Genomic DNA, 24,085 nt, shown 5'->3' on the forward strand with positions numbered 1-24,085 from the left:
ACGCTATGTTGAAATCCTTTTCTTCCTTTGTCTATTTTCTCAATTTCCGCATTGTGTATACCTGGTGTGGCACGCTAATTTGGCGGCCGTCAGTTGGACTTCCCTGCAGGGGGTAACATCAGCAAAGTGAAACACCCCTGCCGAAAGGAAAAAAACGACCAAAAAAATGACCAAAAAATGACCAAAAAAATGACCAAAAAATGACCAAAAAATGACCAAAAAATGACAAAAAAAATAACGAAAAAATGACCAAAAAATGACAAAAAAATGACCAAAAAAAAAGACAAAAAAAAACATACCACACATAGTACGCAGAACTACAAAGCTAACAACGTTGCAATGTCGATCCTCGTTTGTAAATTCAGCAAAGAGAAACACCCCAGCAGGAAGGAAAAATATGTTCGCTTAGACATTTACACATACGTATGTGTGGCCAATCTCCTACTGCTATGTTTTTGCTTCACCAAATGTTCCACTTTTTCCACACAGATTTGTACACATGTTTGCGTGGTTACCTTTGCACACCGTGTTACGAATTTTTGTGCCATAAAGAAAAAAAAAAAAAAAAAAAAAAAAAAAGTACTACATTATATGTTGCTCTTTTTATGAACAGGTCAGGTAAAAAAAAAAAAAAAAAGGGAATAAAAAATAGCTATTTTTTTGTTTCTAAATTTGCCTGACCTCCGTTCATAAAAAAAAATAATAATAATAAAAATAGCTATCGAAAGGGAAAGGCGGTCCATTTCCCCCACGAAAAAAGAACACATAAATGGAGGGAGAAACAAAGTGCTATTTTTTTCGGCAGTGATGAATTCTATCTTCAGTGAACTTAATATTTTTCCTTATCCTTTCCACATCTTCCAATTTCGATGGGTTATTCATGTCCTGCGAAAAGGACATATGGAGGTGTTACCCCCCCCAAAAAAAAAACAAAAAAAAACGTACATATGTAATTTGTCCAATTCGCTCTGTACATAAGCTTTTCTGAGGTGGTGCGGTGCTCCTTTGTTGGTTAACTCGTATTTGCGTTTTGTTTCTCTCTCTCCTTGGTGAAAGGATTGCTAATAAAATTGGATGGATGCGGAACAACTGTCTTTGGCTACCTTCATTTCGGATAGCTCCTGTTTGTACTTGGACAACCTGTCTTCCAAAATGGATAACTTCATGCTTTCCCGGTTCTTTGGAATTTGCACACGCGCGTTGGGGGAGGCAAGTCAACATGAATAGGTTTTAAACATGCGAGATAAATGAGAAGGTAAGAACTTTTCGGATACGAAGGTGTGTTATGTGTGTGTGTGTTGGGGGGAGGGGATACTTACTTGACCGTTTTCCCCTTCTGAAGGTTTTTCGAATTTAATATTTCGCTCAGTTGGATCTCCTGAAATGGGAAAACACAGAAGATATGTAAGGATATGTCCTATGGGAATATATTTTTTGTTACACTTTGATGGTTCCTTTACTCCTCCAGTGGGTAACCTGTGTGGGTGGGGAGTGCCTTATCATCCTGGTGATGGGAAAAGGGAGTGAAACGACGGTGTATTGGTGCCTCTGTGTTGTAGAGCTGTATCGGCGTTATCGCACTAGGAAAAGAAGGAGTAACTCCACGCGATATGCTGTTCGAAGTTGTCCTTCCTTCCTGCTTGTTTTTTTTTTTTTTTTTTTTTTTTTTACCACTTGGCGCAATGGAGGGCGTGCTAATTCGTGCCCCTTCTCCGAGGAAACGTAGGCTATTTCGTCACATGCGCATTCAACTTTAAGTATCTTCTTTTTGGACAAGAAAAACGAATTGTTCATGGACACCTCGGCATGCTGATCCCACGGATAGCTATTGTAAAAATTATATACATTCATTTCATCTTCGATTACGCTTTTATTGAACTGTTTCATTTGTTCATTGTCGTGATATATCATTTCGTTTTTGTTTGTGATATTTTGTGGTTTGTATTGGTACTCCTCTTCCGTTTGTTTCATTTGGTTTCTTTCCTATGAAGATGGAACCCGCTGAATGAACCATCCAACTGATATTTTTAGGAGAAAGAAGAGGGGAATACAGACAGACCCTGCACATTTACCTTTCTGATAGCACAGATAACTCCTTTATAAGTGCTCTCGATGTCGTCAAAGAGATTTCGTTCCTCCTTCAACAAATATAAGCTCTGATGGAGCAAGAAGCACGGGTGCATTATGGGATCACTTTCAGTGTAGTTTAGAATCGATGTATGAATATTGTCCATAGGATTGCATACATAATGCCGGATCAACTTCATCGACGTTTCCTCCGTCTTCCCCTTTTCAACTCACTTACCTCCTTCTGGAGAGGATCACTATAATTTACAAAGTGCTTGTATACATAATTCTTTTTGTACTTTACTATTTCTTCGTTCTGGTGATCATCGTTGATGGGGGTGAGCATGACAGATGGGAAGAAAGACTTAGCTTGTCCTCTATGGAACAAACATATATGTGTTCCTTTTATTTAAGAAGTGACACCTTCTCGCATGGTGAGTACCTCCTCCGTGTCACGGTTGTACCAGATGTGTTTCTCATAAACCTCGAAGGTGTTACTTATCTCGTTGCAGTTGTTGTAGTACACAAGGATTATCTTGTTTTCCGGGATGAGGAATGTTTTCTTCTTGATTCCGTTATGGCGATGCTGAGGAAGCGGTGCAGTCAGGGGTAATTGTGCACTTGGATAATACAATACACAACGCACATGTCAGTGTATCCAACCTTTGGAACACATCCTCCCTCGCTCAAGCACTCTCCTAACCTCATCCTTATACTTGACAGTCATTTTTATCACGTAGTATTCCTTCCCGTCGAACATCTGGCAGGGGGGGAGGGGAAGGAAAGGGGTGCATCGAATCCCATCCATGTCCATTTGCACATACACATACACATACACATACACATACACATACACATACACATACACATACACATACACATACACATACACATACACATACACATACACATACACATACACATACACATACACATACACATACACATACACATACACATACACATACACATACACATACACATACACATACACATACACATACACATACACATACACATACACATACACATACACATACACATACACATACACATACACATACACATACACATACGCATAAGGGGGGGAAGTTCGTCTGTCTAGAGCCACCCCAAACTGAAACTGCCGACACGAACCTTCAACTTGTATTTCGTTTCGACATTTGGAGAAAGACACATCGATCGGTATGTCACTCTGGAGTGGTGGTGATGGCAGAACAGGTGAAAGGAAAAGAAAAAAAAAAAAAAAAAAAAAAAAAAAAAAAAATTATTCGAATCAACAGCACAGGGGAACTTTCCCCCAACGGATAGTCTCCATAAATGATGTAGAGTGAAGAACACATACTGGTCGTTCCGGTTGGAAAAATATTCCATAATTTTTGTATCTTTTATCTGAGATGAGTACGCAAGACGATACGGTTAGTTGAGGCAGAAGGATCATCACCATGATCATCGTCGTCGTCGTTGTGATCATCTTCGCCTTGGCTACTCTCTCTTGATGATCCCTCATTTGGACCACATCTGTTTTTTATTCTTCCTCCTCTTAACCTCGAGGTAGTGGATCAATCCATCTGGTCTGGAGCGGCACAGGGGGGGGGAAGGGGTCTTTGTGATGATAATCGGTGTATAGTTTGGTTATATTTTCTCGGTAACCATGCGGGTGATTACCTATTTGGGTAGAAGGAAAAGTGGGAGTAAAACCCTATGCTCTACAGGTGGGCGAATGTCAATATGGGAGATACTTCAACATGTTCCTCTCGCATGGCTTTCCATTGTTGTCTCCTTTTTTTTTTTTTTTTTTTTTTTTTTTTTTTTTTTTTTTTTGGAGACCCTTTCACTTGCGTACTTCTTTCAGAGTCTTCAAAAAGTGGTAACTACAACTGTCGTAATATTCAACGGTTTGGAATTTTTTGGGAAAGTACAGTTTGGCTTTTTTCCCATCTCTGCATGAGGATGTGTGTGTGTGTGTGTGTAAGAGGAGGTACTACCAAGGTGTAGCTGTTTGCATGCATTGGAATTTTTTCTTGTGATGCCACCACTCCAAGGGGAGTGAAGATGTACTCGTAGAAACGTCTGGATGGATCCACAGTGGGTACTTCCCTTACCTTCTATATTTGAACAGAGAACAGACCCATTCAATGTCGGTGTAGAACTTATTCCCATAGTGTGTATGCATTTCTGTGAGTCCATCGTGCTACAAGGGAGAGGGGAAAAATCTACCGTAGAGAGGTTCACAGGCGTCGATACACATGTACATAGCTTCACTCTAATGCTGCCGCAAACGCACCTGCAGGAAATCCCCGTACTGGTCCTTCTTACAGTTCTTGTAAAATATCGTATTACTACCTACAGGGTAGGGGGAGAAACGCATCTTCTTCGTAAAAAACTCAGTTCATTTCTCCAAGGGTGTATAGTAGCGTTTAAGCAACTGGAAGGAGATAGTACCTTGAGGGTACTTCAAAAGAAACCTGTCCTTCCTTATTTTGTACAACCGATTCTCGATAATGGGGGTTAGTGCCTTTCCAGGGGAGAGGAAAGCGGAATGCCATCATGTGTCAAGAGGTGCATGTCGTATCCACATAGACATGTGTACATGAATACACGCATAGGCATAGCCATTACGTAGTTACACACGCGTCGATGCGCACTTTCCAACGGTGCCACATTCCCCTTCGAAGAGGACCGCCCTACCTTAGCCCTTATCTGGTCGTAGAAAGCCGGAACAAAGTATTCATTGTTTTGTAACTCGGAAACTAGCGTGGCGACCTCCTCCGTTTTTCGAATATTCACCTGAACGATCGAGTAGAGGGGGAATGATTTTGTAGGAAGGGGCGGGAATGTTATGAAGAGGAGAAGTAACGCAGAACATAAGAGACCATGTAGACCCGTGTGGATACATCTGCGCAAGTTTACTGCTCTTGCTTTCCCCCTACGTAAATGTTCTTCTCGTTCCACAGATAAAATATCGACCTATAGGGACAGTCATCCACATCATATTCCCTGCCTTTGGGGTAGGGGTGGAGGGGTGGGGGGAGAGTGAGTCGACCGAAGAGGTGCCAGCCTATAGGTTCATCCGTTAGTCGTAGTTGGATCTAAATTTTGTAAAATTTCTCCATGGATTTTCTTTGTCCAAGGAGACAACCAACCTGAACCCATTTCTATGAACATGTCTTTTTTTACATCTAAGCTTTTTTTTATCAGTATCCACATGTGAAGGTAGAGATCCTTCTCTTCATTCGATCCTTCGTCTTCAAATTTGCGTTTCCCTTCCTGGAACGTTTTTTTCGAAAGTGAAGTGGACGGTGGTGACTGTGCATCGGTGGGAATATCAGTAGGTAGACAATTTTGTGCGTTCGCTGTGCGCAGGGGGGGAGGAGAAGAATAAATATTTTCCTTTCCTCCCTTCACCCCTTCATAGAAAGCCTCTTTTTTTTGTGTGTGTACCGATCTCACGCCGATATTCATGAGTTTTCTATACTTCGCCTTCTTCTCCTGTATGTCCAACACTTCTACTGCATCCTCCTGAGCAGATCGTTTGGGGATGTATCTCTTGTGAGATTTCTTCACTTTTTTTTTTTTTTTTTTTTTTTTTTTTTTCGTGCCAACTAGAAAGAAGTAATAACAAAAGGGTTACCTCCTTCCCTTCATAGTTCTTCCAATTTTGTAAATTAAATTCGCAGAAGTTTTTTTTCTGGTGGTACAGGAAAGGGGGGAAGGAGAAGTTGTTGGATGGAAATTGCCTGAACGGGTCAGGTGAATTTTTTTTTTTTTTAGGGGTGTGTGTGCCCCCACACTGCATTGTCCCTCTTCGTGACAAGCCTTTCCATCCATTAGTCATCTCTTTTTTTTTTCTTCATTACGTCGTCCTTCGCGCAAATGGAGAAGGGGGCCTCGCCGCACACAACGTACGCGTCGTAGTTCTTTGCTATCAAGGGGAAAAAGAAAAAGGATGGGATGAGCTGGGAGCATCACAGAGGAGGGGGTTGCCTGTGTCTCCATGCGAATCTTCCGGTCCGCTTCTCCACTCCGCTTCTCCACTCCGCTTTTCCACTCCTTAACATCTCCACATCTTAACGTCGCTGCGCCTTCACTTACTTCTCAGTGAGGACACCACTATAGTGCACAAGTCGGCACAGTCGGCGATCTGCAATTGGGTCGATGTTGGTTTGGTAAATCTACATGTTTTGGTTCTGAATTTTTGCATGTCGAATAGAACCCGGGCCGACTCCCCTGAAGATGACGTGCCCTGCGATGAGGGGGGGGGGGGCGGTTGGCCTCATGGAAGGCAAGACAAACCTTCCAGTCGAACACGAGCGCCACGTTGGGAAGAAGAAGTGTTTTTATTTTTTTTTTCAACACGACTTCAAACGTGAAGTAGCTCTTGATGAGGGTATATATTTCTTTGTAGTTATTTCCTTTGCTGCGATAGGGGGTTGGGAGGTCGCCACTAGGGTAGACTGCACCGTTATGAAGCAATAGTGCACCGTCGGAAAGCTATACTGCACAGCTGATAAACGGCACCAAACGACACGCCTTACTCAAAGGGAAAAAAAACTTGAATTATGGAGGAGCATATATTCCTACGCTCTCCATACTCATCAATGAAGAATTCGCAAAAGTGTGCGTCGTATTTCTTTGCAAGCTGAACAGAGGCAGTGCAACCAATCACGTGCAGATCACTTAATCCGGTGCACATACAACAGCGCACTGAACACTGGGACAATAGAAATACTAATAATGGTTGTTACAAAAAAACTAAACCTGAAGTCGAAATTCCTTCAGATAAGTTAACAAGACACTTTCTTTGTCACACGGAAGCAGGTTAGCGTGGTCCTTAGCTATTTTGTCTCTATTACTCCTAAGGTACTTTTTATAGAAAAGGAATGGCACAGTGGCGGAAGGCTACAGTCACAGAATGATGCATACATGTAACTTTCCACTCTATTATACTGAGTCGAACTAGATCCTATTTTTTTTTTTTTTTTTTTTTTTTTTTTTTTTTTTTCTGTTTCTCCGCATATCTGCCTATATTTTTGATGCCACATTACGTCTAAGCATCTCTTGATTTTATTTTTGTTTTTCATTTTTCCAGGTGTGAGGGGTTCAACCGTGGGGATGGCAAAGATAGGCAGGACAGGGGCGCCGACTACAACGATTAGGGTGCGCTACTTTGCCACTGTTCTTCCACTGCGCGACTATAGTATCCGCTTGTACATTTAGGTGATGTTCGAAAATTGGCACATCACTAGGTCAAGTTATTTACATACGCTTGCACACACTAGTCAAGGTACAGATAGAGATACAGCGAGAAAAAAAAAATAAAATAAAATAATAAATAAATAAATGAATAAATAAAAAATAAAAAATAAATACAGCCAATGAAACAGTGCTTAAGTAGCAAAGTATGGTGAACTTCTTTAAGACTCAAAGGGGGATTTCCTTTTCTTTTTTAAATAGGAAAACATGGCATGCTTTTGTTACCTCAAGGCTTCCTAATTAGCCAATCATTTGGGGGGTTGGAGGGAAAGAAAGGCTTCTCAAATTTTTAACCCCCCAATTGATGCACTGATTTCGTAATCACTTAACGAGGGAAGTTACGCATAAGAAGTTTATCTCCTTTAAGAAAAAAAAAAAAAAAAAGAAAGAAAGAAAGAAAGGAAGAAAGGAAGAAAGGAAGAAAGAAAAAAAAAAAAAAAAAAAAATCCACAAGAAATTAACAAAAATGGTTAAATGATGTCCTCTCCTAAACTGTAGCATTTGAAAAACGCTTTGGAGAATTTACAAAAAAGGACTGCTCGCCTGGCATGCGGATTTTCCGAAGCGCACTGGACAGTGCACATTTGGCGTCCACTTAGCACCGCTTCTCCGCCCCTCGCGCAAAAATGAGGAAGAGAAAAATAAAGGAGAAATACATACGGGCATTGTTCACCGCAGTGGAGGAGCAAGAAGCACAACAGCTTCGCCAAAACTGTCATCACCATTTCAAGTCATTTGCTACGCACGATGTGTACCTCTTAAATGGGAAGTATTACCGAGTGAAGAGCGAAGATGGGGCTGGCATGCGGAAGACGGTGCTACGGTGTTTGCATAAACACAACTTTTATGTGCCCAAAAAGATAAGGTACTGATGAGGGCTGTGCAGGTGGAGAAGATGTACCCTTGCACATACTCTTATATGTTCTCATACACACACACACACACGCACGTGAAAATAACAAAAACGCGAGTTCCAGTTAACCTTTCTACATTGTTCGCACATAACCTTTCTACATTGTCCGCACATAACCTTTCTACATTGTCCGCACATAACCTTTCTACATTGTCCGCACATAACCTTTCTACATTGTTCGCACATAACCTTTCTACATTGTTCGCACATAACTTCTCTACAATCGCTCCCCCCCCCCCCTTCTAAACCCCGCAGAAGAATCATCTTCAAAAAATTCCTGCTTCAAAATGAAGCTACAGATGCCCACAACTTCAACTACGACGTGTATCTGTTACTGTCTTATTTAAAGAACCCCAACGTGAACGAGGCAACGCAGGTAAGTTGCCGCCCATGGCATAGGCTTCGCTGTCTACGCAAAATGCGTCATTGTTTACGACAATTGCTCTTTTTTGTAATGAGTGACTATGCCTCCATTGTATCACCATCCAAATGTCCCATCCTCATAATGCCTGTGCTTGCCCCGCGCGCCAACAGAAAATTGTCGACCTGGACGTATTCCGGACACGCATAAATAAAGAAAACGAAAAGACCATTTACTTCTTTAACCTTTTTTTAAATTACGCTTGCAACCATTTTCAATTCAAGTACAAACAGGGGCTAAACGAGGTTTTAGGTACTTTTCCACACTTAACCAGAGACACATGTCTGCTTACACGCTTTTGTTTAGTTGCTCAGCTCTGTCAAGTTTGCGTCTTTTTGTGTATTTTTACCTTGCCTGTTCATAATTTTTACTATTACTATTACTATTATTTTTTTTTTTTTTTTTTTTCTAGCCATTTTTACGTTGCTTGTTCATATTTTTTACTATTATTATTATTATTTTTTATTTTTTTTTTTTTTTTTCTAGCCATTTTTACGTTGCTTGTTCATATTTTTCTTTACCTTTTTTTTTTGCCCCTCGCAGCCCTATTCTTTTACCTGAAGGGCAAGTACTTCAACCTGGTTGATGTCTACTTCTGCTTTCAGAGCTTCGTCGATCGGTAAGAGTCTTCCTAGCACTCTCCCGCTGTCTTCTGCACGCGGCTCGTTTTATTTGCGTACCACACGTGTGCTCACATGCCCCCATGTGACGTTCCTTGCGCGCAGATTCTTGAAGGAGTTTTACTATGACGACGAGTTTTTCTTTTTGCAAATATCCTTTTACTTGTTTAAAATTTTGATTAAGTACCACGACCCCGTGTTGTCCGAGGTGCTCGGTAAGGGTAGCATCATCCCAAGCGTTACCAACATGGAAGGCGCTTCACCTGCTACTAACGCTTCTAATACAGTTAACCAGGTTGATCATGCTAACCAGGTTGATCATGCTAACCAGGTTGATCATGCTAACCAGGTTGATCATGCTAACCAGGTTGATCATGCTAACCAGGTTGATCATGCTAACCAGGTTGACCTTTCTTACACCGCAGAGACGAACAAGATGCCCCCCGAAATTTACGCCGCCTCTTGGTTTCTAACCCTCTTCGCGTCCAAAAGCAACTTGGAAATTTCGAACGCCATTTACTTGATCTTCGTGTTGGAACGCAATCCTTTTTTTTATTTCTTCTTTTCCCTGGCGCTGTTGATTTTGCACAGGTACGCATGGAGCTTGCCCGGTCCTCGTGTCAGACTCTATGCTCTGATTAGCCAACAGGAGGGAAGACTCCCCCCCCCAACACACACACACATACATACATCCTACCCCCAATCGGCTCGTCATATCATCCACACGTGTCACCACTGATATGCACACCTCTCCTCCCCTCCACTCGCAGAAACATATTTCTATGTGTTGATAGTTCAAATTTACCGGAGCTGTTAAGCAAAATAAACATTTTCAACAAGAAGTTTTTGAAGAAGGTAAAAAAAAAAAAAAAAAAAAAAAAAAAAAAAAAAGAAAGCAGTAACGAAGTTTTAAGCGAAATCGCATTCATATGAGGGGGAAATGTATATATTCCATTGCACTGCGTGATTACTTTATGTAACACGACTGCTCTGCCCGCCCCCCCTCCCCTATGTGTTGAATGATCATGTCTCCATAACGGTATTCATCACTCATTCTTGTATTACCATCCTTAAGGTGTGGTCGTTAGGGAAATATCTGGAAGCCAACACACCCGTGTCTTTTGTGCACAAATTATTTTTCATCAAAAATGTGCTAATGTATTTGACAAGCGAACATTCTGGCAATGGTCATCAGAAGAAGGACATCCTCCTGCAGTTTTTCAACTCCATCGACTACATGTCTGTGAATGCCTACGAGATAATAAAGTAGGAAGAGCGTTTAGGGAGTCAGTTCCTAGAGACGAAATCGTCGTAGATTTCCTTTTGGGATCTTTCCATTTTGTATATCTGTTCATTCAACTTTCGCCTCCCCTCCTTTTTATAAAGAAACATATCTCTAGGAAAGAACAACTACATCTTCTTGGATATCCGATCGAGGAGGCACTTCCGAACCTTTCACTTGAAGAATTCGATCAACGTGGAGTTGGTCGAAGGTTACGCGGACCTCTTGCGGGGTGAGTCATCGAGAGCACATTAATATATGCTCCAATTGCTGCCTCCCTAATTACACCTCCCGCGTACTGTCTACTCTTTTACAGACAAAATAGATTCTCAGGACGAGCGAAAGAAACAGAAGAAGGAGCGAAAGAAGGAGCGGAGAATATTATCCCAATCTATTTTTCACATTTTGAAAAGATATGGAAGTAGAGAAGTCGCCCAAAATTCTGAACTCCTTTTTTCTCTTTTGCTGATGAGAAAATACAACCTATGTCTTGGATTAAGTTATGACGACAATATTCTGTTAAGGAGAGTTGCGTCGGTGCCTGTACAGAGGGGAAATCCATTGGATTTGTGCCTCCTAAGAAGGAATAGGGAGAAGAAGAGCAGGAGAGGCACAAAGGGAAGAAGGAAGAGGATTAAAAGGGAGAAACATAGAGAGGAAGAAATATTCCCAAACTTGCATCTCCTCAGGGGGAACAGAAATGGCGAAGTCGATTTGAACTTCTTCACTTGTAAGATTTACGGAAGGAGGAAACTTTCCATGGGTGAAACAAAAAATGGACAAATTAAATGGAAGATGCCTGAACATGTTCATATGAAATATGTAGAAGAAAGGAAAGTGAAAAATCAAAAGAGGTACTATTCTGACGACGACGTGTTGTTAAAACCTTTCAGCTTGACGTGCCATCATATGAAGAAGGCTTTCCTTTCCAAGGTGCAGAAAGAACTCCGAAAGAAAGGTGATGAAGTTAAGGGTAAGGATAAATGGAAGTGCATTCCTAGTAACCCCCCCGAGGGGAAGAAGGAACCCACGTATACGATCTCGCAAACGCAGAACCTAAACACGAGCTCCTTCAATTTATACCTGTTAATAAAGGAAAAGGTTCTGTGCAATGAAAGGTGTCTTCGCTTTCGCTTCGAGGATGTATTAACGCCTGAAAAGCACGTGGTGATTCTGTACGACGATAATTTTGACAACGCCAAATACGTTCGTGGGTTCTACTATGAGTTATTATTTAAAACCAAATTGAGGCAAGTGTCCATCATCGAAGGAGGAATAAACTCCTACCACAATTTGATGCGGTTGGATTTGCCTAACGGGAAGAACAGTTCAGTGGGTTCATCCTTCATTGCCACTGCTGGAAATACCAAAGATGAGAAATCTATTCATGGAGAGGAAACATCCCACTTGTACACACAACACTGTCTTCTCGGTCGGAACAAAAAAGCGATAAAAAAATTTTTTCATACCAATCATAACTGTTATTTATGTGACTACAGGTATTTTAGGAAAACAAAAAAAAAAATTTTAGATGATTGCTTTTTTGAAAGTTACAGTAACTTTAGCATTTTTGAAAATTTTTTTTCTTTCCTAAACGAGGAGCGAGACGATATTTCTTTTTCTTCTTTCTACGACCACATCATTTGGATGAGGAGTATGGGTGATCATGGTGGTGATTATTCCTATCCGGGAGGTGAACATAACATGAAGAAGGACAATGTGGAAGGATCTTCATTTACATTTTCTGGATTATTAAATTATATTAAGAGGAAGAAGAGTGGTGCTAACGATTCTAGTGTCTTTGAAAATGGCCAAACCTTCTCTCCGCATTCTCCAGGAGGGGAGACATTCCCACGTGATATACAAAAAGAGGCACACGTTAATTCATTCGTGGCAGAGAAGAAAATCAGTGAATCTACCAATGGAGATATACATATCTGTAATAACGCCACGGTGAAGAAGCATTATTTTAATTTAAGTCGCTACGTGGATTATTGTAGTAGGAAGAAGAGTGACTTACTGAATTTATCATCGTCTGTACAACCTCAGGGGGATGAATCGTCTTCATGGGATTCTCCACGTGTTAATGCCCCACCCGGTGAAGAGAAAGGAGATGACCAAATTATGGGTGAAGAAGAAATGGGTATCTCTTCACTTCAGAATGATGACACAAAAGCGAAATTAAATGTAAGCACATATAGTCAGTGGAGGAATGATGCTGCAGAAGAGGAACACATAGCGGTGGAATGTGCTTCAGTCTTTGGAAGGGTAGATTCCTTCGCTGAATTTGCGTCAGAACCTATGAAGAACCCACCCAATAAGGGGTACTCAATAGGTAGCGACCACGTTTCGGAGGGAATTAGAAGGAGCTATTCTTCCAGTTCAGATGTGTACAATTTATATTCGTACATTGATATTGTGTGTTACAGGAGTTTACTTTTGAAGGGAAGTTCGAGAAAAGAAGACACTTCCCCCAAGAGGAAATTATACAACTGCTTCATTACGTACATATATCAGCCTCTAATACCTCACAATATTAGATCGAACAACATCATTAGCAACTTGGTGCAGTACGTAAAATATTTCAAGTGCATTAAACGGAAGAACACCGCCATTAACGACCCGAACCTATACCTGCAGTGCAACAAATTGGACTCCAACTTATCCTTCCGAATGGATTCCAATGTGCCTCTCAGGATGACTTACTTTCCCTTTAGGAATATGGGGAGTATGCATCTTTTGCACAGTGCCCGTGGGAAGGAATTTCTCGATGGGGGAAGCGCAGATCTCTCCTATGTTGGTGCGACCAACACCCCCGACAAACAGTACTCCAAACAGTGCACCACAGTGTGGGACGAGCGGGTGAATGACCTCATCTTGAGCAATACTTGTCTGAAGAACAAGCCCGAGCTGGGTCTCTGCAAGTTGATGATTTACGACCACCTACTTATACTCTATGGCATGCCCTACCTGTATGAGGTGAGTCTTCCTGGGAGGTGCGAAAAAGTAACAACTGAAACGTATAACCAAACGAGTACTGTGGAACAAGTCGGCGAATCCCTCCACATGGTAGACATCGGCACGAAAAACTTCTTAAAAGAAAAAGAGGAATACACAACGGAAGGGATGGATCACGAGGCATGGTACCTCTCATCGAAATCGGGAGAGGAACTACAAAAGGTGATCGTCCACAAACACAAAGATTTAAAGAAGAAGGACGTTTTGTTTAACATTGATTCTTACAAAATAAGTGGGATAGACATAAACTGGGCTAAGGTATCTCCCCATGTACTTCGTAGCATCACCAAGGAACACATCACAGATACCTACAGCTACTACAAATCCTATTTTAGTGTATCCAATAGCAATTTATCCGCTTCGACTGAAATGTGTTGTCCTTCTGTTAGTAGCTCCCTCTCAAGTGATAGCTCATCCTACTCGTCGTGCGTGTCTGATGAGCCCAACTTTTCCTTTTCCGACTACCATAGCTTGTATACCAAGAATGCCAAAATGATGAAGAACGATGAGAAAAGAAGGAGAAGGAAAAACCCTCCTAAGGATGCGGAAGCACCCCTTCGATGTGATCATAGGAAGGTTAAAATAGATGTCGTTAACATCTATGCCGTTTTTGATATTCACACGCTATGCAAGATAACCACCAAGCGTGGCTCCGCGAGGACGCTTTATTTTTACTTTGTAACCAACAGGGTGAGTATATCCATGCGAAAAAAAAAAAAAAAAAAAAAAAAAAAAAAAGGTTCAGTTGAGCAATCATTGTTACGTGTAGCACGTCGTGTTAGCAACAACATTTCGAGTAACCTAACCTAACTGATGATTCTTTTTTTTTTTTTTCTTTTTTGTAGAACACCCCTTTGATGGTCCTCAACTTCGACAGCGACATGGAGGTGCAGTCCTGCGTGCGCTCCATCAGGGAGATTTACTCGCGTTACGCCAACGGGGAGAGAGAAACATCAGGTGAAGCAGCGGGAGAGGTGCCAAAGAATGCGACGAGGGGGGAGTGATTCCCCGTAGACACTTCCACCCGTTGAGAAGAGGAGCTTCAGAAATATTCGCTATGAGGAGGTTTTTTTTTTTTTTTTTTTTTTTTTTTTTTCTTCTCCACCATTTGTCTAGCCATGCACAAGTGTTGCATGTTTTATCTTTTTGAAGAGTTGTTGAATTTTAATTTTTTAATTTTTTTTAATTTATTCTTTTTTAAATTCCCCGTATTCATATGCGTGAAGAGCGGGCTTTGTGATAAACACACCCTTTGGCAAACATCATTTTTTAAATAATTATCGTGTTGGTATGTGTGTGTAGGCTCATTGGCAAGTCTTCCCGCGTGACTAGCTATCTACATGTACTCGCAGCAACTTTAAAAAAAAAAAAAAAAAAAAAAAAAAAGTTATGACCCGTTCAGGCGATTTCTTTACATATGTACGCATTTTTTTTTTTTTTTTTTTTTTTTTTTTTTTTTTCGTATTACACGTGGGGGAGGGGATCAGCAGTGATGGTTTGGTTATTCTCTACGTGTTGTGGTGATCACTACCACTTAGCGTAACAAAGGTGTGTCAGGTTGACACGAGGGGAGATTTCCCGAGTTCACTCAATTTCGGTGAGCGAGGGGGCTCTATAGCAGGTACCCTGCTGATTGAACACGTCCTTCGATGCATCATTTGGGGTATGGCAGTGGGAGGAGCATCCCCCCTCCCCTGCGAATTCCCTGTTGCCGTTCACGTGGTGTGATCCGAAGTGGGGTGGCGCGTCGTTTGAGGCATGACTACTGATCATATCATCGTAGTTCTTGTCATCGTAGTTCTTGTCATCGTAGTTCGTGTGATCGTAGTTCTTGTCATCGTAGTTCGTGTGATCGTAGTTCGTGTCACCGTTCATCGCGTCTGCGCCCGCTGCGTAGCTGTAGCTGAGGATGTGCTTGAGACGGTTGGAGTGCGCCCAGGGGAAGCGAGTCCTCCTTACGCCCTTGACCTCGTCCAGAAGAACCTCCCCATGAGGACGCATTAACAGAAAGGAATCCCGATAGGTATGAAAATTTTTTTTCTTAAAAAGAGAATTTGTGTCTGCACAATCAAGTGGAGTGAGGGTTCTGTCTAAGTTGTCTCTGGCCTGTTTAGGTAAGTCTAACCGTTCCTTTTCGAATGGACCATCAGGATTGGCATAGGGAGGGTTTCTATTCTTAATAACTGGAAGTTTATCACTCCTATCGGCGTCCTCATCTACAGTTAGAAAAAGGTTGTTCACTAGGTTTGATTTATTCTGGAGAGAACTTTTATCGAAAATTTTTTTCCAAGTGCTGTATGTTTTCCCAAGATCATACTCATCAATACTGATATTCACTGTAGCACTTCCGCTTTTTCTCCCTACGCATATGCTCATTTTTCCTTGCATGTCTGGAACTAGTTTTGTTTCGAAATACTTGTTTTGGTTTTCATAGGTGGAGTAGGAAGTCAGTGGTCTCTTCGCTGGGTGCATTTCCATTGCTTGATCGTTTCCATGAGATAGGATATCCTTCATTTGTGAACTGTCACTTTTGGTCGTAGAGACTTGCTTCCTTGAGTTAATGTTTAGCTCCGTTATTCTGTTGCACACGACTCCTGCGTTTTTCATTTTGTTCATGTAGATTCCGCAGTTCTCAACCACCAACCTCTTTCCAGGTTTCTCTTCCTCCCCCGCGCTTCCCTGGGGGGTACACTTGGGATCGCCCTCCATTTTGGAAGATCGGGAGTTTGGCAGTTTGAGGGCAACTGTGGGGGGGGAGGGGACAAACAAGTAGTGACGAACGAACAAACGTGACAAACGAACACAAAGTAGACATCAAACAAACAAACAAATAAAAAAAAAAAAATAAAAATAAAAAATAAAAAATAAAATGCAAAGTGGAGGCTATTCTACAACAGGGTAGTTTTTACTCTTCCGCTTTGATACTTGGACGTTTTTTTTTTTTTTTTTTTTTTTTTTTTTTTTTTTTTTTTTTTTTTGTAGGGAGGGCTGGTTCGTTTGTTGGGTATGCTCATGTATGTGGGGGGATGTCTTTCACATGTTTATGCGATGCCGATGTACTTTTGTGCCTCTTCCGGTGGTCGTCATGCACCATCTTCCTGCACGTGCACGCAGCTGTTGGTTTTTTTTTTTTTTTTTTTTTTTTTTTTTTTCGCAGAGCGTTGTACGCACATGCTACCGCGGTGTGTGCTACACATCACGCGTGTCACCTGTGACATCTCTAGTTTGATCTGCATTTCCCCACGTTCTACTTCATAAGGCGGTAGGTATTTTTTTTCCTCTGTACCTGTTAAGGAACTTGGTTGGGAAATTTCTACCACCTTCATGAAGGAATGTGTTATCCGTGTGTGTACTCCTTTTTAATTTTTTTTTTTTTTTTTTTTTTTTTTTTTTTTTTTTTTTTTCCTTATAATTTTCTTATAACCCATTTCACTTTGGAACGACGTGATTTTCGCGGCACGTGTCTCTGCGTGGGGAGGCACAAAGAGAGAGAAGACGACAGCAGTTGGTACCCATGTGGGGGAGTGACTCTTCACGCTTAGGGCCTTGCCAAACCACTTCATCACTTAGCCATTTTCCCCCTACTGCACATTTATTTCTGTGCATCTCCCGCTCTTGTGTTCATCAGACGAAGCCCTCACAACTACCTGCACACTGTTTAAACCATAGGGTAGTAAAAACAAACGGGAAGAACAAGGCATCATTGAGAAGGAGCTACGTTATATTAAAAAAAAAAAAATAAAATACTTCTTCTTGTTGAGTAAAGTGCAAGGGGAAACTCCCCATTGGAGCATCCCCGCACGTGTTGTTCACTGGGACGGAAGGAAGAGTCGTCCTTCTTGGGTCCTTATACCAAGCGGTCATAAAAGAAAAAAAAGATGAGAATTGAACAGAACAGAAAGATGTGTGGGCTCATCGACTTTGCCACACCTATAGATGGTCCTCATACAGTTACACCTAGCAAGAGTTCACTTTTAGCTAACGAGGAGTTATCAGGCACATGTGCCTTTACATCTGTTTCTCCAATGGGGTGGTTCTTTCCACCGTCGGTTCTCACGTTTTCGCTTACTTCTTTCTCGTAGTATGTTTCCCCCAAAGGGGTGAAAGTGGCACAGGCATACATATATAGGGGCAAAGCACAGCACGGTGCCACGTCGATCAGACCAATCTATCCTTCCATTCTTATAATCGGCGATAATGAATTCAAGCTCCAAAAGGTGAAAGAAGAAAAGTCTGCTTTATTTTAGTTTCCCTCCTCCCCCCCCCCTGGGTGTATTCCGAAATTGTATTAACCAACAGGACAAATATAACCAATCCTACATGAAAAAGGAAAAAGAATCTACACTGTTCCATTTGTAATTCTTCATTTAAGTATTCCCCTATTTTTTTTTTTAATTGAAGGAAGGTCGACTCATGGGAAGGAGTTTTCTCCCCTGGTGCTAACACTTTAAAATGTTACTAGAGTCGGTACCTCAAAATGAACAAAAAAAAAAAAAAAAAAAAAAAAAAAAAAAAACCTACACTCCGGACTCGATATAGCTCATTCCAATGCATCCATATGAGGAGAGAAGAAAAAAAATAAATAAATAAAAATAAATAAAAATACATAAATAAATAAACGTGGCAAAGTTGGTTCCTACAATGAATGTACAGGCGTATAGTTACACGTAGAGTAACACCTGTGAGTAATTACCCTACTACACAGTCACCCTCCAAGAGAGCTTGCAATCCTGCCCTCGAAGGGGAATCCAACCTATATATCCCCGAACGGTGTACGCGGCGTTCTAATCGTGCGTGGCGTTGGCGGGGGGAATCACCAGAAAAACTGTTACCTGCGGGATGACACGCCTAGTCAGGGGCAGAAGTGTGTTCACTTAACAATCGCGAGAGATTCTTCTTTCACCTGACCATTTTATCACTTCCCCTCGTCTCTCTCTCTCTCTACCCCTGCGCGCCATGAAGTTCAGCAAGACATTACAGGAGCGGGCGCACCCCAAATATAGAGAATATTACATCGCCTACAAGGAATTGAAAAAAGCCATCCGGTTGATAACAGGTGAGCTGAAGGGGCAGGTTATCCATCGACCATTCTATATTTTGTTTATCCATGTACATAATGCGATGGTTGCACATTATCTGCACATTATATGCGCGACAACCCCTTTTTACTCCCCACAGGGAAAGACACCTCCACGTTCACCATAAAGGAAGTAACAACCAACTTTGGAAACACGCGAGGGGTGAGTGGAGCAGAGTACCAGTCGGCTGAGTCCAGGTTCCAGAACATTCTAAATGAAGAACTTGATAAAATTAACAACTTCACGAGAAAAATGATAAAGGAGTGGTACGAAGACGCACAGATTTGTCTGCAGAAATTGCAAAAAGGAAACTCTGTACTAGACACACCTCAAATTGTAAAGAAACTGAACCACTTGGGAAGTACCTTGATGTTTCTTCAGAGCTACAGAATAATTAACTTCACAGGATTCAGAAAAATTACGAAAAAATTTGACAAACACAATGATAAAGTTGTTAGTTCATCCTTCTACATCACTGTCGTCATCAAGAGTTTCTTCATGGCCTACGATATAAATCTCCTTGTGTGCATTTTATCTCTTTGCTACAAGCACTATAGGGAGGTTCGAAAAGTGGCCTCTGTAAACATTTCCACGGGAGATAACCTCGAGGGGAAATTAACTCTCCATCGGGGAGCTACAACAACGCAGAACCTTCCCCCGAGACCACCAGGGGAGGACCATTCCAGGGAGGAGCACCACGAAATGGAAAGTACATCCATCTTGTACAGGAAAAACAGAAACAGATATTCCCAAAGTTCAGAATCACATACTAATGCAAGTGCCAGTGCGGTTTCCTCTTCACCGAAGAACAATGTACACCAACTCTCCAATGAAGAGAACACACAAAAAACCATTAAGCACACCAAATATATAGTAAAGGCACAGAACCTAATGAATGTAAAAGTAGAGATAAGTAAATACTATACCTTCCATTATTACGATTTGAAGGAACATGAATTGATTCCCCCCTTCGAAGAGTTCATAGAACTAATTTCCACGTCGAAGATACAAAACGACCTAACGACCATCTATTTTGATGATTCTATGTTTAGTAGGTACCACAAGTATGTGAATGGGAGTAGTGAGAATGGTAGGACTAGCGAATGTATTCGGTTACGAAGTTATAGATACATAGATGCACAGAAAGAATCGACAAAAACGGTTATTCAACATTTTAATTTATTTGAACCTAGCTCTGACAGTAATGAGAAGTATGTCTTCGCCAAAGATGTCCCGCAGAAGAATCTCAAAATATATTGCGTGAACGATCTGTACAACCTGAGGAAGGGATATACCTCCTCCGATTCTTCCCATTCAGTTCATGGTTCAGATTCTCTACAACTGCAAAATTATGAACAGTGCATCCATGAGGTAGAGAAGAATAACCTAAATGCATGTCTCAAAAGTAAAGTAAATAGAATCCACTTTGGTGATGATAACGTTAGTGGCTACATCGACGAGAATATCTGCTACTGGGTTTATACAGATAAGGGAACCATTCACGGGTGTGATGAGTTGGACTCTGTGGATGGAGACAACAGTGAATTGGATGAACCGAACAAAGGAAAACAACATAACCCTATCACAAGTGAAGGACACCACGATACGGGGGAGTACAAAATATGCAATGAAGAAGAAACCACCACAAAGGGAAGGAGAAAATACGCCTACTTCGACTATGCAGTTATCGATATCAGCGTGAAGCAGATCTCCAACATAGATTTCTCCTTCCAACTGAACAATCTAGGAGTAGTGAAAGAAATTTGGGGGTACTCTTCCTACCTGCAAGGCATCTCTATGCTTTACCCACACCGTATTTCGACAGCCCCCCACTGGCGCATCTACACGCACCCCGACTTGGCAAAATTAAACGGAGAGGAAAATTCCATCAGGGGAATGAAAAAGACGAAGAAGGAAGTAGTACAAGTAGGAATAAGCCAAAATGAAGCGAAGAAAAGGAAAAATAAGAAAATCAAAAGTGGGAATCTGCAAGGAAAAGGAAGTAACAAATCACTTGTATCCGAAGAGGATAATGATACAGAACTCAGCTCTAGCGAAAATACAGTCGAATACACAGAAAGGGTAGAGAAAAATCTTAATGGAAAAAAAGATGAAAATAAAAAGGGAATCACCTACACTGGTGCATCTGCAAGAATTGCTCACGAAAGTGAAGTGATTTTTCGAAACGAGATTGAAAAGAATAAACTTACATCTACTCGTCACATCCATTTAAACATTGGTAGACTAGGTAGTGGTGACTACTGGAATAGCGGGGGGGATTGCATTCGTGCACCATACAGTGGAGACTGTAACAACAACCCCAAGATGAAGTCTCAGGAAAAGGAAATACAATCCACAATTAGACATACTCTTGCAGAAGACAACAACCTGTATGAACCTCTTCTAGACCCTATGGAGGAGACTCCTTCTAAGGGTAATAAATCCTCATCCTGTAAAATCAGCTCCTTTTTCAAGAGAATATTTTTCCGTAAAAATAATATCGTTCAGATAAAAAGGCCTAAAACTGCAGTCGTGAGAGTGGAACCCAAGACATTTTTTGCCAATGAAAGAACCCTACTGCAGTGGCTGAACACCAGTGTTCTCCTCTCAACCATATCTATCACCCTTTTGAATTTTTCCAACTCATATGGATTCGCCTCTGGAGTTATCATGGCCCCTGTGGCCATTTTCTTCATCCTTTACTCCTTCTACATTTATCTGAAGAGAGCAGAAGCGCTCATCAACAAGGAACCTATCAACTACACGGACAAGGTGGGCCCCGGGGTACTTGTCATTACCCTGACCTTCGCCCTGTCCACCGTCGTCCTGCTGAATATTTATAGCCGCTTGAAGGGGGAGGTGTGATCCCTAGCAGAGAAGTGGTAAATGCTAAATACAGCCAAAGGAGGTGCGTGCCACAACGAAAGGAGGTGCGTGTCGCAACAAAAGGAGGTGCGTGTCGCAACGAAAGGAGGTGCGTGTCGCAACGAAAGGAGGTGCGTGTCGCAACGAAAGGAGTAAAGGAAATGCGGGCTAAGGGCTACGAAGAGGAACACTTCACCCCCTGTGGAAAAGCATCCTTCACAACATTCAACAGATGAAGCACATTAATCGTTACTGATATGTTAGGCTCTCACTATAGAGGAGGCTACGCGGTGGGGAAATACCCCAGCGCAGCGTCAAAAACAGACCACAAAAAGCACAGTGGTTGGCGGGGCGAACCCGCGCAACGATGTATTCACTACACACAAATTAGCGCCCAAGATTAGGCAAAAATTTTTTTTTTTTTTTTTTTTTCACTGTCCACGGTGGGACACAACCAATAATTTTCGGGTGCGATGTTGTCGCTTCGGTGGACTTCCGTAAACAGAGCGCGCGCTTTGCATTTTTTATCATCCGTGGGCGTCCCGTCCTTCGGCACGATGCCCTGGGGGTAGCAGAAAAAAAAAAAGGAGGGGGAAGGAAGGGGGGAAAAATGTATAATTGTGGTGGTCAAAAAAATGCAACAGAGATGAGCGCCAAGATAAATGCATGCCACACATTGTGCAATCGGGGTATGCACTTGTTGGAAGTACACTTCTGCGATATGGTACTTATCGGTAGAGGTTCAATTGGTGAATTCCCAAAAGGGAGGGAGGGAGGAATGGGACATCTTTTCATAATTCTTTAGGGGATTATTTTTGGATCCCCTGATAGGTAGCCACCACCGCTACTACATATGCACATCACATGCGTTCCACCCACACGACGCACCCCACGCTCATCTCTAACTAATCTGTGTGGCAGCTCCCACACATGCACGCACTTACCATCTTTGTGTGAACAAAGGAGTCCCTATCCTTCTTCCGCTCGTCCTGTCGCTTGTACGTGGCATAAGCATCAAATTCGGAGAAGTTCTGCACAATGATATTGGAGCACCCAGGTTTCCTCTCCACCATAATTTCTGTTCGTCCACTGGACTTGTCCGTCACAGCATACTTGGTGGAAAAATATTTGTCAATTTCGCTATCGTCCACATGTCTGGCTAGACACCTCTTCGGAGTTAACACATAACCTTTGTCCGAAAGGAAGTGCTTTGGGTTGCTAATCTCTTCTCCTCCATTATGTTGTATGGTGTCCTTTACGCTCTCCCCCCCGTGGATATTGAGAACACTTTTGATTCTTCGGTTGCGCACATTAATGCTATTCTTAATTTCCGACCTTAGGCCTGCATAGTTGTAATCGCAGTTGTTTCTATCGCGTCGGTTGCCAATCTTCGGGGCGTACCTATTGCCAAACGGATCAATGCCAATTGTGTCTTCCTCATTTTTTAACTCCTCCGTGCAACAGTTGTGTAAAACTTCGTAAATGTTGTTTCCGTAGGAGAAGTTTGATCCGTTGTACACAGACTTTCGGCGAATGTCAAGGTTCCGGAGGGAGGCCAGACGTTCAGAGCTCACCCCAGCGTAGGAAGAGAACTCCATTGGATTCGAGGAGGTATGCGGAGTTGTACGGTGGTGTATGTGTACCTTCGTGGGCACACTTCGAACGACAAACGCCTTGTCTGAGCAGTGGAATGCTCAAATTGGTAACAAAATCGAAAAGGTTAAAAAAAAAAGAAGGCGGACTGCGAAATAATTTCACGTTCATGTGGCTAAATTGTGCAATGTCCTTTGGGCTGCTTACACGTGGTTAAAAAAAAAAAAAAAAAAAAAAAAAAAGAGAGACATACACACAACACACATGCGAACACTTGCAAATGATAAATGTAACATGATTGCTATTGAAAATGCAACGAAAATGGGGAAAACAAAACAACAACAAAGATGTTCAGTGCATGTTGTGCGTGCCCCCCTTCAGAAGAACATATAATTAAGTTTTTCAAGAACAGGTAAACTTCCGTAAGGAGTTAAACAGAAGGATAAATCAAACAGGTTTCTGGAAAAAAAGCAACAGACATAATGGCCAAGTAGCTTGCGTTGCACTTCTTCACTTTTTCCAGTGGTCAAAAAGGGTAGCTAGCGAAAGGACAGCAGTGATGTTGTTTTTTTTTTTTTTTTTTTACACTTTTTTTTTTGGCTATTTGTTTCCACTCTTTTTTGGCTATATATTTTTTTTTTTCTGCACTTTTTTCCCTTTCCCTGTTGTGTCCTGCCACTTCGCATTTCTACTTCCGCGGGGAGTGTATTTATGTGCCAGCAACCCATTCACGCGTTTACACCTTATTAGACACGTATATGCATGTGTACACTTCCCCCTGTTGCAAACTGGTGCAACTTATTTCACCTGAACGGGCAAGGTAAATTGTGTGCATATTTCTGAACGTTCAGAAATTTTTACGCGCGAGTGGAGCAGTGATGGCTGTAGAGATAGGGGAAGGGAGGGAAGCCAATTTGCCGTTCGAGCAGGGAAGTGTCTATTTTCTGCAAAAAAGTGAAGGGAACCTAGGGG

General features: G+C 41.8%; 5 protein-coding genes across 5 annotated transcripts; 2 read left to right on the forward strand and 3 right to left on the reverse strand.

Moving 5' to 3' along the window:
* Positions 1-789: 789 nt before the first annotated feature.
* PKNH_1449300 (conserved Plasmodium protein, unknown function) lies at positions 790-7,151 on the reverse strand (the record flags this gene model as incomplete). The annotated part of the gene is made up of 28 exons (XM_039113670.1): positions 790-885; positions 1,104-1,178; positions 1,320-1,378; positions 1,477-1,504; positions 1,672-1,983; positions 2,073-2,156; positions 2,306-2,383; positions 2,510-2,653; positions 2,771-2,827; positions 3,205-3,262; positions 3,413-3,459; positions 3,616-3,643; positions 3,736-3,776; positions 3,914-4,010; positions 4,173-4,261; positions 4,355-4,413; positions 4,513-4,585; positions 4,759-4,857; positions 5,001-5,071; positions 5,214-5,337; positions 5,512-5,589; positions 5,702-5,758; positions 5,928-5,992; positions 6,163-6,211; positions 6,364-6,487; positions 6,606-6,709; positions 6,829-6,933; positions 7,116-7,151. The coding sequence occupies 28 exons, from the start codon at positions 7,149-7,151 to the stop codon at positions 790-792; spliced, it is 2,337 nt and encodes a 778-aa protein (XP_038970040.1).
* Positions 7,152-7,949: 798 nt separating this feature from the next.
* Positions 7,950-14,581, forward strand: PKNH_1449400 (TBC domain-containing protein, putative; the record flags this gene model as incomplete). The annotated part of the gene is made up of 11 exons (XM_039113671.1): positions 7,950-8,188; positions 8,492-8,612; positions 8,771-8,909; positions 9,201-9,276; positions 9,383-9,492; positions 9,703-9,868; positions 10,048-10,132; positions 10,353-10,543; positions 10,664-10,791; positions 10,876-14,267; positions 14,423-14,581. 11 exons carry the CDS (start codon positions 7,950-7,952, stop codon positions 14,579-14,581), a joined length of 4,806 nt encoding a protein of 1,601 aa, XP_038970041.1.
* A 580-nt stretch (positions 14,582-15,161) lies between these two features.
* On the reverse strand, positions 15,162-16,286 carry PKNH_1449500 (thioredoxin-like associated protein 1, putative; the record flags this gene model as incomplete). The annotated part of the gene is made up of 1 exon (XM_002262337.1): positions 15,162-16,286. One exon carries the CDS (start codon positions 16,284-16,286, stop codon positions 15,162-15,164), a length of 1,125 nt encoding a protein of 374 aa, XP_002262373.1.
* A 2,247-nt stretch (positions 16,287-18,533) lies between these two features.
* Positions 18,534-21,520, forward strand: PKNH_1449600 (vacuolar transporter chaperone, putative; the record flags this gene model as incomplete). Its single annotated transcript, XM_002262338.1, has 2 exons — positions 18,534-18,633; positions 18,756-21,520. 2 exons carry the CDS (start codon positions 18,534-18,536, stop codon positions 21,518-21,520), a joined length of 2,865 nt encoding a protein of 954 aa, XP_002262374.1.
* Positions 21,521-21,920: 400 nt separating this feature from the next.
* PKNH_1449700 (subpellicular microtubule protein 2, putative) lies at positions 21,921-23,118 on the reverse strand (the record flags this gene model as incomplete). The annotated part of the gene is made up of 2 exons (XM_002262339.1): positions 21,921-22,082; positions 22,465-23,118. The coding sequence occupies 2 exons, from the start codon at positions 23,116-23,118 to the stop codon at positions 21,921-21,923; spliced, it is 816 nt and encodes a 271-aa protein (XP_002262375.1).
* Between the last annotated feature and the right edge of the window lie 967 nt (positions 23,119-24,085).

The sequence above is a fragment of the Plasmodium knowlesi genome (genome assembly GCF_000006355.2).
Source record: "Plasmodium knowlesi strain H genome assembly, chromosome: 14".
Classification (NCBI taxonomy): Eukaryota; Apicomplexa; class Aconoidasida; order Haemosporida; family Plasmodiidae; genus Plasmodium; species Plasmodium knowlesi.